Below are 13,565 nucleotides of genomic sequence, written 5' to 3' on the forward strand. Positions count from 1 at the left end.
GCTTTCTCTCATTCAGTTCTCATCCACCACATTTCAATTATGTAGGTTTCACTATTGTCTCCATTTTATAAAGAAGAAACTGAAGCTTGAATATTAAGAAGGATGAAGATATAAGCTTCATGCCTGCTCTAGGGCAGCTGCCCATGCTGAGATTTGTGGTCCATTCGGCCTTTAAAGAGCTGAGGCTGAGATGGACATGGGAAAAGAGAGGAAAAAAATAACTCTCATGGTCTCTGATATCTCTAAAACAGCCGGGAGAGTGCGGAGATGAAGTTGATATGATAAATATAATATCAACTTAGTTTTACTAAGATGTGGTTGGGAAGGAAGTTATGTGGAAAAGTGTTTAGATTTCAATATAGTCTTTGTTGAATTGAACAGACCCAGAGGGAGAATTTTCAGGCAAGCGCTGATATGTCCAAAAGACGGCAAATCATTAAAAATGATTTCCTCTCCTAACCCAGATATCACATTCACTGATTGGAAATTTCTGCTTTTCTGTATTTCATTGGTTAAATAAATATCTATTGATATCTACTTGAGTTTATAAACATTTACTTTTTAAAATACTGAGTGAGTTAGCATGATCATGAAGTTATCAGTCAGTCACACCACAGTATGAATTTGTATCCAATTCTTTTCTTCTCTAATCTTTAATAAAAATCAATTTTACTAAAGAAATAAGTTTTGTAAGGAAGCAAGTAAGGATGGTAAATGATTGTGGAACATGAAAAAAAGGGAGCAGAACTCTCCTAACTTAGACCCCAAAATACAGTGGCTATAGTACTAGAAATTGAAAGCTTAGGCTAAAGTTCTCTAGCAGTAGATGGTATACATTTTTGTTTACCATAAAACTTTGAATTGGGCTAAGTTTATTCTCCTGAAAAGAAAGAGGAAATAACTATATCCTTTTTCTTAGGTTGTGTGACCCTTTATTTAAAGGACACTGAACTCAGGTGAATGCAGCTCGCTTTTATTTACTCATTCAAAAAATATGTATTTAACTACCATCTGTTAAATAGACTTTTGTGGGCTAGCCTGAGAACCTAACTACCACTTATAACATTGCTTTTTGTTTTTCTCAAATGAAGAAATGTCAATGCATTATGCATCATCTGTAGAGATTGTCTGGATGGGTTTACTAACTCTGGTCCTCTTTGGAGCTTATTCTATGGAAAGATGTAGCAGGGATGAAGAATAAATAAAATAATGGGTTATAATTTTCGTGTGAGTTAGGGGCTGTCTGTATTGCTTCAATGACTAAGAACAGAAAATAGCTTTTGGACTTACTGAAAAACCTACTGATGGCCTGAAGATTGTAGCTTTAAAAGCATCATGCCTTTTGTCAGCAAAGCTATAAATAATATTATGCTGTTTTTTGGTATGTGAATGTAATACTATTACCAAGCCAAAAGTGAACCACAAACAACGCACACTTCACAATACACACTTTTTCCAATAAGGCCTACTTTGTCTCTATTAAACTGTCCAACCTATTTTACCATGCATTGTTAGCTAAGATATATATATATATATATATATGTCAGTTTGCTAGCTGGAGTTATCTTTGCCAGTGAAAAAAAAATCTTACTCTATAGTACTAAGTGGGAGCAAGATCTGCCATTGGTCCCATTAACACTATCCTTAAATCAACTCAGCTAACAAACTCCGTGGATGAAATATCACAGAAACGCACTCACAAATCGTACTTATCTATTGAAGTATACACCACTGTCAAAGAGATTCAGCAATTGGCTTTAATTATGCTTATTTTTCCTTCTATTTCCTTTTTTTCCTAACTCTGATGTTCAAGTGAACCTTGCTTTTGCTTTTCTCAAATCAAGAAATGTCAATGCATGATGCATCATCTGTAGAGATTGTCTGGATGGATTTACTAACTCTGGTCCTCTTTGGAGCTTTTATTGCATGGGCAGGCACTGGGAATCGAACCCGGGTCTCCGGCATGGCAGGTGAGAACTCTGCCACTGAGCCACCGTAGCCCACCCTCTTTGGGGCTTTTAAAGCATATTCAGGTTACAGGGATGAAAGGCGCAGTCTGCAGATGGACTAGGCCTTCTACAGGATCATATCTTCTGCGTCGAACTATTTCCTTGTTCGTCAGAGATAAGGAAGAATTAAAGACAGAGGGGGAAATACCAATAAGTTAAATTATTTTGTTTTTATCACTATGCTAAGGAGTAATGGGAAATGTCGGTGTTGCTTAAATGGCTAAAATGATATTTAAGGATTTTTTGTGATTTTTTTTATTATGCATAGCTTGCCATTCCTCTCTTATCACGGAGAAGATGAGAAAGAATAAATGAAAGCATAAACGTGGTTGGAGTACTTGATGTGCTATCATGTGTCACCTTTATCACCTCAGAACAGTTAATGAATTGGAATCATGTTTCTATAACTTTGCATTAAGATAAATATAAGATACGTATATATACACATGCATGTACAAGATCAAGTCACCCCAAATCTGTGCTTTGGAATTTAAGATGTTATTTCTCAGGACTCTCTACTGTGCATTCTTACCTCTAGTCAGGTGAAGCTAGTACCCCCATGCCTGGCCCATGTCACATCCTTCGCAGGAGTTGAGTTTCCCACTCTCTTCTACCTTACCAAATCCTTTAAATTCAACCTCCCATAGGAAGCTTTCCACTCACTCTATCCTGTCCTCATAGACTTCCTCCTCTACCTCCTGTCAGAATCATCAATGCAGCACTTGAAGGAATGCTGCCTCGCTGAGCCTCTGATTTATTTTATATGAATTAGTCTCATTTACCCAACTAGATTGCATGGGGGTTGAAATATGGTTTCTGTATCCACAAAAACATCAAGCATAGTGCATAATACTTGGTACATAGAAGGTCCATAAAAAATACCTATAAAACAAACATTTTAAAAATAGAAAGCACATATCTGCACCTTCCAAAGCTAGGCTGTAGTTGTTGTATTGTGGGAAGGATGGGACAAGATATGAATCTCTGAAATTCCATTGCACCTTTCCTCTAAACAGGTCTCAGTCCTTCCCACAGGCTATCTCATTGGGTTTAATACAATTCTAGGAGGGAATGCAAAGGGAAGAGAATAAATCCCCAAGATTTTCATATTCCTCTTAGAAAGTACACATGTAAAGTGATGTCACCTTTGGGGACCAGGGCATTTGACAGCTGCCTTCCACCATGGGAAAGGTGTGGCATAACTTCATTAGCCAGACCCATCTGTCTAGAACCTTCTGCATGCTTTGCAAAAAAGAGGTAAATTAAAACCAAAACAAGATCAAGTAAAGCATTTATTTCAAATATTCACATCCTTGAAAGTCTTTGTCCTGACTACTTATTTAGCCTAATTTCATACATTTTCTTGGATGTAAGAATTGATAATTGTAATAAAAGTAACATTTAATGAGCACTTACTAACTGACAGGAATCAGGCTTAGTGCTTTAGACATCTATATTCATTCAATCCTCACAAATTAGCTTTAAAGTATTTATTAGTATTCCCATTTGAGATGCCCAAACTGGGAAACCTAGAAGTAAAGCAACTTGCCCAAGGTCACACAGTTTAAAGCCAGCATCTGAATTTAAGATTGTGTGATGCCAGAACGTAATGGCTAGGTTCTGCTGACAATAGACTATTTACCCTGAGCCAATCACAATTAGTGATCACTTCTTAAAAGACATTAAATATTGCCAATTTTCAATGAAGTTTGGTGAGAGTAGACCTTTTAGATCAAACCTCTGTCTAAATCCAATTAAGCAGATTATCCTCTCTCTGCAACCCAATATTCTGAATAAAAGAGGTTTAGTTGTACTAGGGATCTAGGGCAAATAACTGGAGAGGAAGCATTTGTTGATCTATTTTGCACATGGCAATCTCACATCAATTTGTTGGAAATAAGGCATGGGTTAATAACAGAAAAAACATCCAGAAATAGTTTAAATTTGGCCTTAATCCACATTTATGAAGTACCTGAAAGGTGATCTGAAAGGAAATTGGGTATATTTGATTTTTGATCACCTTTGATTATTGCCGGAATAGATGATTTGAACAACAGTAATGGTTAGCTTAATGATATGGGGGTAGGGATTTCTTTAATTCAGTGAGGAACAAATCCATTGGCCAGTACAGGAGCTGATAAAACAGATATTCAGGTTTGAATCAAGTTTTTATTGCCCAGTGATTCTCAAGAATCTATATGGGATCAGGGCTCTCTGGGGCTCTTACCTGTTGGCAATGCTTGAGATCAGAGTTGTGCTTGACTGAGCCCTTCCAAAATAATCTTGCGCTGTCATATGAGAGACGAATTCCCTTGGTTTGCTTTTCACTGTTACTGTTGATGACTCTGCAATAGCACAGCAATGTCTTCAGTTAGCATGCTTCCTTCCAAAGGGATTTTTGGCCATTTCCATTGACCAAGACTATTCTAGACCCTTGAGAAGGCAGGGAGAGATTTGGCATCCTTACTTACAGCTTCATTCTGAGAGGCTGAATTAGGCAGAAAATATATGTGAGGATTTCAACTCCAGATGTTATGCTTAAAATAAGAACCTATTGAGTTGCTGTTGTATCTTTTTAGTATGACATCCCTCCCACCTTACCCCAGAGTGCTGCTTCTAGGGAACATTCCTGCAAAGGCAGGATCCAGAACCAATTTGGGAATTCTCTCCTTTATAGATCCTGCCCAGGTCGTAATTCATTCTCCTTGGACATCTCCTCCTTTTATTTTATTTTTCCTTCATGGCTTCCTTCATGAATAAACATAGCTTTAGAAGAACAATCTTGATCTTATGCAGGATATGTTCTAAAATCTTCACAAACTTCCAAAATTGTAAATAACACAAAAGCATATAATTTTCTCACCTGCAAAATGGTGCTAATACCGCAACTTCAGAGGATGATGGTGAGGACGAAAGCAAGAATGTTTGAAATTAATCGATTAAATAACCAACATGAAGGTGCTATCAGAAGGAAATAAGTGACACATGAGCCATTCCTTCTTCTTGCAACCATTTGCTGGTATTTGATCATGCTATTCTTACTCCTGAATCTGGATTCAACCCAAGAATCCTTCTTAACACAATGGGCCAAGAAGCCATTTTCAATCAGTAGGAGTTGGCATTTGGTTGTGATAGCAAATAACATTCTAAATGATGCTTTGGAAGTTAAATGCTTGTGTTTCACCCTTCAAGGCCCTGTATTATCTGCCTGCCTGCATCAGATTGTTGAGTGATCAGAAATGGGGAGACTGAGCTGAAGTTATCAAGGAGATGGGAAAAGTCAAAATGTAGCCATCATTGTCATTCTCCTTCCCCAGCCCACACAAGTGAAGAAAAGATGCTTGACATTTCCTCATATATCAGCTTAAAAATAATCTCTGTGCTTGAAAAAGTCTGGATGGAGACCTCACAAGTCATCAAACCCACCTATCATCTCATTTTGAACATTGGCAGACAGAGTGCCATGCAAACATCTTGGTATCCTTCTACTTTTGGTGTAATTCTTTCCAAATCATTTAAACTAATAAGCAAAAAAAATTGAGTCAAAACATAGTTCTGCAAAAAGTGACATCCTTTGGATATATGATGTGTCAACCTAAGTCAGCAGCCATTCCATCGCACAGGTGTGCTAAGAGCTGAGCTTGGATAAGATTGCTCCCCACCTGCAATCCCTAGTAACCTTCACAGGGGTTTGTAGAAGATTTTCAGATTGACTGATGGCTTCTTATTTTGTGGTTACTTTTTGCCCTGGGGTAATGGCTTGGGAAGGGAACATCTGAAGAAAAATCTGAGCAAGGACTAGTTGTGTTACCAAGTGTCTGTCTTTAAAGGCTGGCCGGGTTAGCACACATGAGGGAAGCTGAATTATGGAATGTAAAAGACAACATGCCCAAACAGGCTTGGAAGCAATAGAACTTTTGAGAGGTCTCTTAACCCTCCAGCCAACATTTGCCAGCCATTAAAAAAAAGGGAGGGGGAAGTGGGTGAGGTGAATGCTACGTAGGAACCACTCAAAATTTTTGCCGAAGTTTTCAACCTTCCCTTGTGTCATTCTTAATAAAACTTCTACTCAGGAGGATTGTAGGAAGATGGCAGAGTGGGAAGCTCCAAGAATTAGTACTTTATTAGAACAACTAGTAAACAGGGAGGAACTATTTTGAATATTTTGAAACTCAAGAGTACAGCATCAGGGAACAGAAAGAGGAACAAGCTAATTATAATGGTAAATACTAATAAATTGCTCTCTTGGCACCATGGTTACCAGTGCCCATCCCCAACTCTCATATGAGGCAGCAAATGGGACTGGTCCATGGTGTAGCTTACTGGTGCCAGAAACAGGCATAAAAATTCATTTCCCCAAGACCCAAGGTGGGCATAGCCGAATAGTTGTTCATGCCTTTTGCTTAGCAACTTCAGACTGCTGGGGGCCCAGCTCTGAGGACAGCAGCCGTTGTTCCAACTCATCCTGGGCTAAGGTAGTATAGGAGACTTAAAGAAGGTGTGCTTCCTCAGAGCCACGAAGGACAGTTGAAAGACTGCATTAGCTGAACAGATCAAGAAAGTGCAGCTTTGGGGAGTGATGGAAGCTCCTAGCACCCTTCCTGGCTCCTCACTCATCCTTATTCCAAGGCAGTTTGAGGCCAAACAGTGTTCACTTTATTGGCCTTCTTCTGGCTGGGAAATAAAGACTTGGAAAACTCCCCTCAGAATTTGTGTGCCCCTTCCAGAATTTGCTCTCCAGGCAAAAGCACCATCACATATGGAAAGTAGTGTAGGAACAATTGAGGCAGATGGCATGGGCTAAAGCTTAATTGCTTTATGTCTGGCAGCAGAATACCTGGATTAGGGAGAAAGTCTATCTGCTGGGAAGTAGAGTGGGCATTCAAACTCTTGTGGAACTCCTAAGCCACCAGCAAGCACAAGTCCAGGATAAGACACGAGCCCAGAAAAGACATGAAGGATCCTGCACACTTCCTGTTAGGTGGGCCGACACTCAAGAAAAGCTCTTTCCTATCACTAGCTGGTTACAAGCTCAAGAAGCAGGCATTTCAGGGAATAAATTCCAGAGTTAATATTTTAAAATTCATAGCATGCAAGAAATGAAATAGGAAATGATGGCCCATTCAAAGGAAGAGAATAAAAATCTAGAAAATGCCAACAAAGAAGAAGACCAGAGTGCAGAGATATTGGACAAAGATCTTTTAAAAATGATCTTACATGCTTAAGAAGATGAAGGAAAATCAAGAGTGGGAACTAAAAGATATCAGGAAAACAAAGAATTAACAATATAACAATCTCAATAAAGAAATCAAAAATTTAAAAACGAGTCAAACAGAACCAATGGAGCTAAAGATGACAATAAATGAAATGAAAGATTCCCAGTCTCTCCATTTGCAAAAGAATGAAGGTAGACCCATACCTCATTGCATATACAAAACATAACTCAAAATGAATCAAAGACCAAAATATAAGAGCTAGAACTACCAAATTCCTAGAGAGAAATGTAGGAAAGTATCTTCAGAACAATGTGTTGGGCAATGGTTTCTTAGACTTTACACCCAAAGCATAAGTAAGGAAAAAAAAAAGCAGATAAATGGGACCTCAACAAAATTAAAAACTTTTGTGCCTCAAAGTGATTTATTGTGAATGTAACACAATAACCTGCTGTTTTAGTTTGTTAAAGCTTGCTGGAATGTGATATACCAGCAACAGAATGGCTTTTAAAAAGAGAATTTGTTAAGTTGCAAGTTTATAGTTCTAAGGCTTTGAAAATGTCCAAATTAAGGCACCAACAAGAGGTTACCTTCACTTAAGAAAGACTGACACCATCTGGAACACCTCTGTCAGCTGGGAAGGCATGTGGTTGGTATCTGCTGGTGTCTCTGGCTTCTGGACACTTAGGTCAGCTGGGAAGGCACATGGTTGATACATGCTAGCTTTCTCTCTTCAAAGATCTCCAGGCTTCCCTGGAGGTGTTTTCCTTCTGCATCTCCAAAGATCTCTGGCTTTTGGGGCTCTGTTGGCACTAAAGCTTTTTCCAAAATGGTTCCCTCTTAAATGACTCCAGTAAGAAACCCTGCCTTGAATGAGTGGAGATGCATCTCCATGGTAACCAACTAATTAAAAGTTATCACCCACGATTGGGCAAGTCAAATCTCCATAGAAACAATAAAAAAAGATCCCACCCAGCAATATTGAATGAGGATTAAAGAACATGGCTTTTCTGGGGTACACTACAGTTTCAAACTGGCACACCTATGTAACAAGAGAAATGATCTGAAACCACATATCTGATAAGGGTGCAATATCCTGAACATATAAAGAACTCCTTCAACTCAACATTAAAAAGATGGACAACGTAATTTTAAAAATGTGCAAAAGATTTGAATAGACATTTCTCCAAAGAAGATATCCAAGTGGCCAGAAAGCAAATGAAAAGATGCTCAATGTCATTAGTCATCAGGGAAATGAAAGTCAAAACCATGATGAGATACCATTTCACATCCACTAAAATGGCTGCTATTATAAAAGATGGAAAATTACAAATGTTGGAAAACATACAGAGAACTAGGAACACTCAGTCATTGCTGGTGGCAATGTGAAAATAGTGCACATGCTGTGGAAGACACTTTGCAGTTCCTCAGAAAGTTAAGTATAGAATTTCCATGTGACCCAGCAATCCCACATCTAAGTATATATCCCAGACAAATGAAAGCAGGAACTCAAACAGATATTTGCACACCAATGTTCCTAGCAGCAGTAATCACAATTTCCAAAAGATGGAAGCAACCCAAGCATTCGTCGACTGATGATGGATAAACGAAATGTGGCATATATACACAATGGAATATTATTCAGCCGTACAAAGGAACGAAGCCTTGATTCCTGCAACAGCATGACTGAACCTTGAAGACATCATGTTGCATGAAATAAACCAGCACGAAGGACAGCTGTTGTGTGATCTCACTTATTTGAAACAATGAGCATAAACAAACTCATAGAGTCAGAACCTAGAATATAAGTTAGTAGGTGGTGGGTGGTGGTCAAGAATAGAGAGTTAAAACTTCAAATCTACAGAGTTTCTATTTGGTACAACGGAAGAGCTTTGGTAATAGATGGTGGTTATGATAGCACAACCTTCTGAATGTAATTAACAGCACTGAATTCTATATGTGAATGTGGTTATAAGGGGGAAATTTTAGATAGTATACATGTTACAAGAATAAAATTTATTTTAAAAATCCATGGAACTACACTTCACCAACAGTGACTCCTAAGTTAAACCATGGGCTGTAGTTATTAGCACAATTATAAAATGTGCTTTCAGGGCAGTGTGACAGTGGCTGAGTGGCAAAGTTCTAGCCTGCCATGCTGGAGACCTGGGTTCGAATCTCGCCTGCCCATGAAAAAAAAGAAAAGATCCAATTTCAAAATGTGCTTTCATCAGTTGTAAGAAATGTGTACTCAAACCAAGGTGCTAACAGTGGGTGGCATATGGAAATCCTGGGTTTTATGTGTGCTTGTAATTGTACAACTTCTTTGGGAAAAATCTACAGAATCCAGTAATGATTTCTACAATTTTAGAAACTACATTAATTATGAAAGTATGGGCATGTATAAAGGTGGGATTTGGGAAGAGCAGCCTGTATGGGTTTTGGTGATGTCCTCGGGTAGGTTTTGCCTAAGTCTGAAGGCAAGGATAAGCTGGCCCGGATGATCTCAAACCTTTTTCCTAAAAACCTAGAAAGAGGAAATATAAAAATGTTTTCTTTACCTTGCCCCCTAATTGCAATGCTCTTTGAATATCGCAGAGGAGGGGGACCAAAGCAGAGAATATTATAAATATAGGAAGTAAAGTCCCCTCTCATGAGGTGACATAGTGACCAAAGTTTCTCTGATTTTGTTTCAAAACAGTTTTATCATTTTTAACGTTTCTATAGTTGACGCTGCTCATATCATTATTTTTTTCAGGTTGCAGGCAAGGAAAAGTAGGGTGGAGTTTCCCCCAGCACTGCTAATGCCTTGGATTGGCATACTTTGACTTCTCTGTGGGTTCCTTGAAATAGATTTCTGGATAAAGTACTAGACATCAGAGAAGACATGGCATCTGAGTTCTATGAGATTCTGCAAAACTGAAAGCCCTTCCATCCATGGTCAGCATTTTTTTCTCTACTTCAAGAAGTGATTTTCTTGAAAGCAACAGACATTGAATATTTTTCTTTCTGGACATACATGATAGACCCCTGTGTTAGGACATGCCTCATTTATGAGGCCCATCTAGATAGTAAACAATCCAAGTCTTTCTATCTCACTGAAGAAATGTTATTGTAGTTCAAATACGTGAAAGTAATGCCTATATTATTTGGATAATCTTGAATCTGCTCCAATTTACTGAATAGCTAAATTGTTGCAATAATCTGCAAAATTCAGATCTTTAACAATTACTGTGATGTACCTTGAAAGTGATATCACATATTCTGGATAAGAATCACCGCCCTTGGGAGCTGATGAAGCTGCAGGGAAACAGATCAAGTCAAGGCCTTGTCTGTAAAAGTGGGGGTAGTATGCATCCATCTATTAATTATGTTATTTATCTGTTCTTTTTATGATCAGAACTTTACATCATGAAAATTATTATGACTCTGAAAAATGGCATCGATTGGCACAAAAAGAGACCAGAGCCAGGGAAACCACCCAGGAAATTATTGTAGTCACTGAGATGAGAAATAGAGAGGGCCGTAGAGGTTTAAACACAAGAACTAGAGAAAATTGAGAACCACAGTTCTTCAGAGGAAAGGCAGCTAACGTTCAACTGAGGTTCTTTCTTACGTGGGAAGGCACAGGGCAATCTCTGCTGGTCTTCTCTCCAGGCCTCTGGGTTCCAACAACTTTCCCTGGGGTGATTCCTTTCTGCATCTCCAAAGGCCTGGGCTGAGCTGCGAGTGCTGTGATGAGGTATGCTAAGCTGCTTGGGCTGTGCTACATTGAGCTCTCTCATTTAAGCACCAGCCAATTAAGTCAAACATCATTCACTGCAGCAGGCAATGCCAACTGCAGATGTAATCAGCCACAGATGAGCTTTACATGCCATTGGCTCATGTCCACAGCAATAGAACTAGACACCTTCACCTGGACAAGTTGACACCTGAACCTAACTACCACAGCGAGTGTATTTCACCCTCCTGGGTTTGGAGTTCTTCTTCCCAGGGAACACTGTTTGAGGTCACTCCCTTCTTGAAGAGGTTAGTTAGTCTCAAACAGAAAGACAGAAAAAGTCACCCAGGGTCAACCATAAAGCAAACCTTGAAGTAGGGTAAATTCAAGTTTGGACATGCCTATTCAATCCCTTATCATTCTTTCCTGTCCTTAACTTCTTTCACACTCTTTCCCAATGACCTCTTTATAATTCCCCTTTCATTTAATTGGGACTCCTTCCCAGAATATTACCATTTTAATGAAGACTCTACAACAGTTCTTAGGGGCTGGGGGGTAGGGGATTTGGATAGAACTTTCCTAAGGGCATTTCCACATTGTGTACACTCTCCATCCCATCACACAGATTCTTATGTGCGCCTCCCTGCTCTGATTCAGTGCCTTAGATTTTAAAGACTTCTGTAAAGAAAAGCAGGCAGGGAACTATCTAGCGAGTACTGGGAAAGTTCCTGCCGAATAACTTGTCTAATTCCATTAGGCAGAAGGACCATCCTTCCTCCTCCTATGATGACCCTACTGGTTTGCATGCTCTGAAACCAACAATCAAACAAAAAAAATCAGGAAATTGGTTCAGATAAGTATAATCTAGAATTCTACAACTAATTCCTATTACCCATATATTATTGATGGAAAAAGAAATGATGAATTTTTTTTTAGTTAGGTGCTCATGACAATTAGGATATATATACAATACCTACTATGCACCAAGCACTGGTTTTAGTGCTTTTATATTAATGTACTCAATTTGTATACTCTTTATGTATTAACATTCTCATTTAATCCCCTTGAGAACCCAAAGAGGTAGGTAATATTATTAACATTTTACAGAACCCAAAGTATAGTGTGCAGCTTAAACAAAATGTCTTAAGTCCTGCCGCTAAGAAGTGCTTGATCTGGTATCCACATTCTTAAACACCACATCAGGATGCCTCTCTAAAATGTTAGATCATGAACTGAAGTAGAGAACCTCCGGTGTGGTTCAAGATTAGAAAAATGCAAGTTATCACAGGAACATTTCTATGGCAAGAAGTCATAGAACACTGGAATTGAAAAGGGCCTTAGAGCTAATTAGGGCTCCCCGTTTTGGATATGATAAGACTGAGACCCCAAAGAGATCTTCCTAAACCAAACATGTCTTCCCTAAACTATAGCTAATCAGTGCTATAGCTGGAATCAGAATTCAAGTCTTCTGGATTTTCACCCAGGATTACTGGGAAGAAGATGTTAGTTGACTCCAAGCAGGTTTAATGAGTTCAGTAAAGAGATAATTATTTAAAGGGAGTGGATTGGAGATACATGAAAATGCCAAAAATTCTATCTGAAAATATGTGTGACCCCATAAGTTTTCTATTTAGTCATTTCTAATTCTCTGGGGGGCGGGGGGCATTTCTATATCTCATCATGACTTTTTAATCTATGGAGCCCAGCAGTCCCTTTCTAGAATAACGTCCCTATTGGCAGGCTTTGGGCAGAACTTAGTGCACATTTTGGCAGATTCAAGTTCCTGAACAAATCCACTCTCAGAGAACTGGTGGCTCAATGAGCATTGTACGGAACTCTGCTGCCATCATCTGGCAAATTAAAGGTAAGGCCAGCTCTCTCCCCCACCCCACCCCCATTTAAGAATCTCTATACCAGATTAATGAGGTCTGGATAGGATGGGATAGAGTTGACCACATGATCATCGAGGATCAGTGTGGGGCAGAAAGAAATCGGAAAAGGAAAGAAATTCCTGAGCAGTCTGATGATTTCATTGAAGCTAAAATTTAGATTGCAAATTAAAGGTGCCGCTTAATTTGTACTGGAAGTAAAACATTTCCTAGAAGTGAGTAAAACGTGTCATATCTACAAATATAGAAGCAGAACTTATATCTTTATTTAAGAATTATTAAATCTTTATACTGGAACAACATCCTGCTTTACAATATTCATTTATAGCAGAAGCTTGTTTAAAAGTCAGCTAAGTAAAAGGGTGAGTATTCATTTTTTATAAAGTATTTTTGGCTCGCAAAATGACCGATGGCGAGGTATGTAAGAGTGAACGTATACTTTAAAAAGTTGGGCTTGCACAATAATTATAGGGGTGTTTGCTGTATTAAGCCATGTTGAATTTACATATAGGCTCGTATAATGATATGTACTAAATGATACCTTTTAATATATTATTTTTTCTTGCTTGCTCACTCTTTTAATAGGACTTTTGTTCTATTTAGTCACTTGCATCCACTTCTTCAAAGATTCATATTATTACACAGTGGAAAAAAGATAAAGGTCAGTGTTTAGTTTTTGAATTCTAAAATGGGGTCTGGAAGCCCATGTAAAAAACATTTTTCAGAAGCAAGC

At 38.6% G+C, this 13,565-nt stretch overlaps 1 protein-coding gene across 5 annotated transcripts in view; it reads right to left on the reverse strand.

Annotated features, from left to right (window-relative positions):
- KCNU1 (potassium calcium-activated channel subfamily U member 1) overlaps nucleotides 1–13,565 on the reverse strand; it is a 163,577-nt gene that overhangs the window by 72,095 nt on the left and 77,917 nt on the right. For all 5 annotated transcript variants that reach the window (XR_013169158.1, XM_077144622.1, XM_077144620.1 and 2 more), the window contains exon 19: nucleotides 4,237–4,354. Coding sequence is in view for 4 of the 5 variants with exons in the window: in XM_077144622.1 (XP_077000737.1) it covers nucleotides 4,237–4,354 (118 nt within the window). In the remaining variant the exon portion in view is untranslated. The remainder of the gene's footprint in view (nucleotides 1–4,236; nucleotides 4,355–13,565) is intronic.

This window comes from Tamandua tetradactyla, chromosome 26 (assembly GCF_023851605.1).
Source record: "Tamandua tetradactyla isolate mTamTet1 chromosome 26, mTamTet1.pri, whole genome shotgun sequence".
NCBI classification, from domain to species: domain Eukaryota; kingdom Metazoa; phylum Chordata; class Mammalia; order Pilosa; family Myrmecophagidae; genus Tamandua; species Tamandua tetradactyla.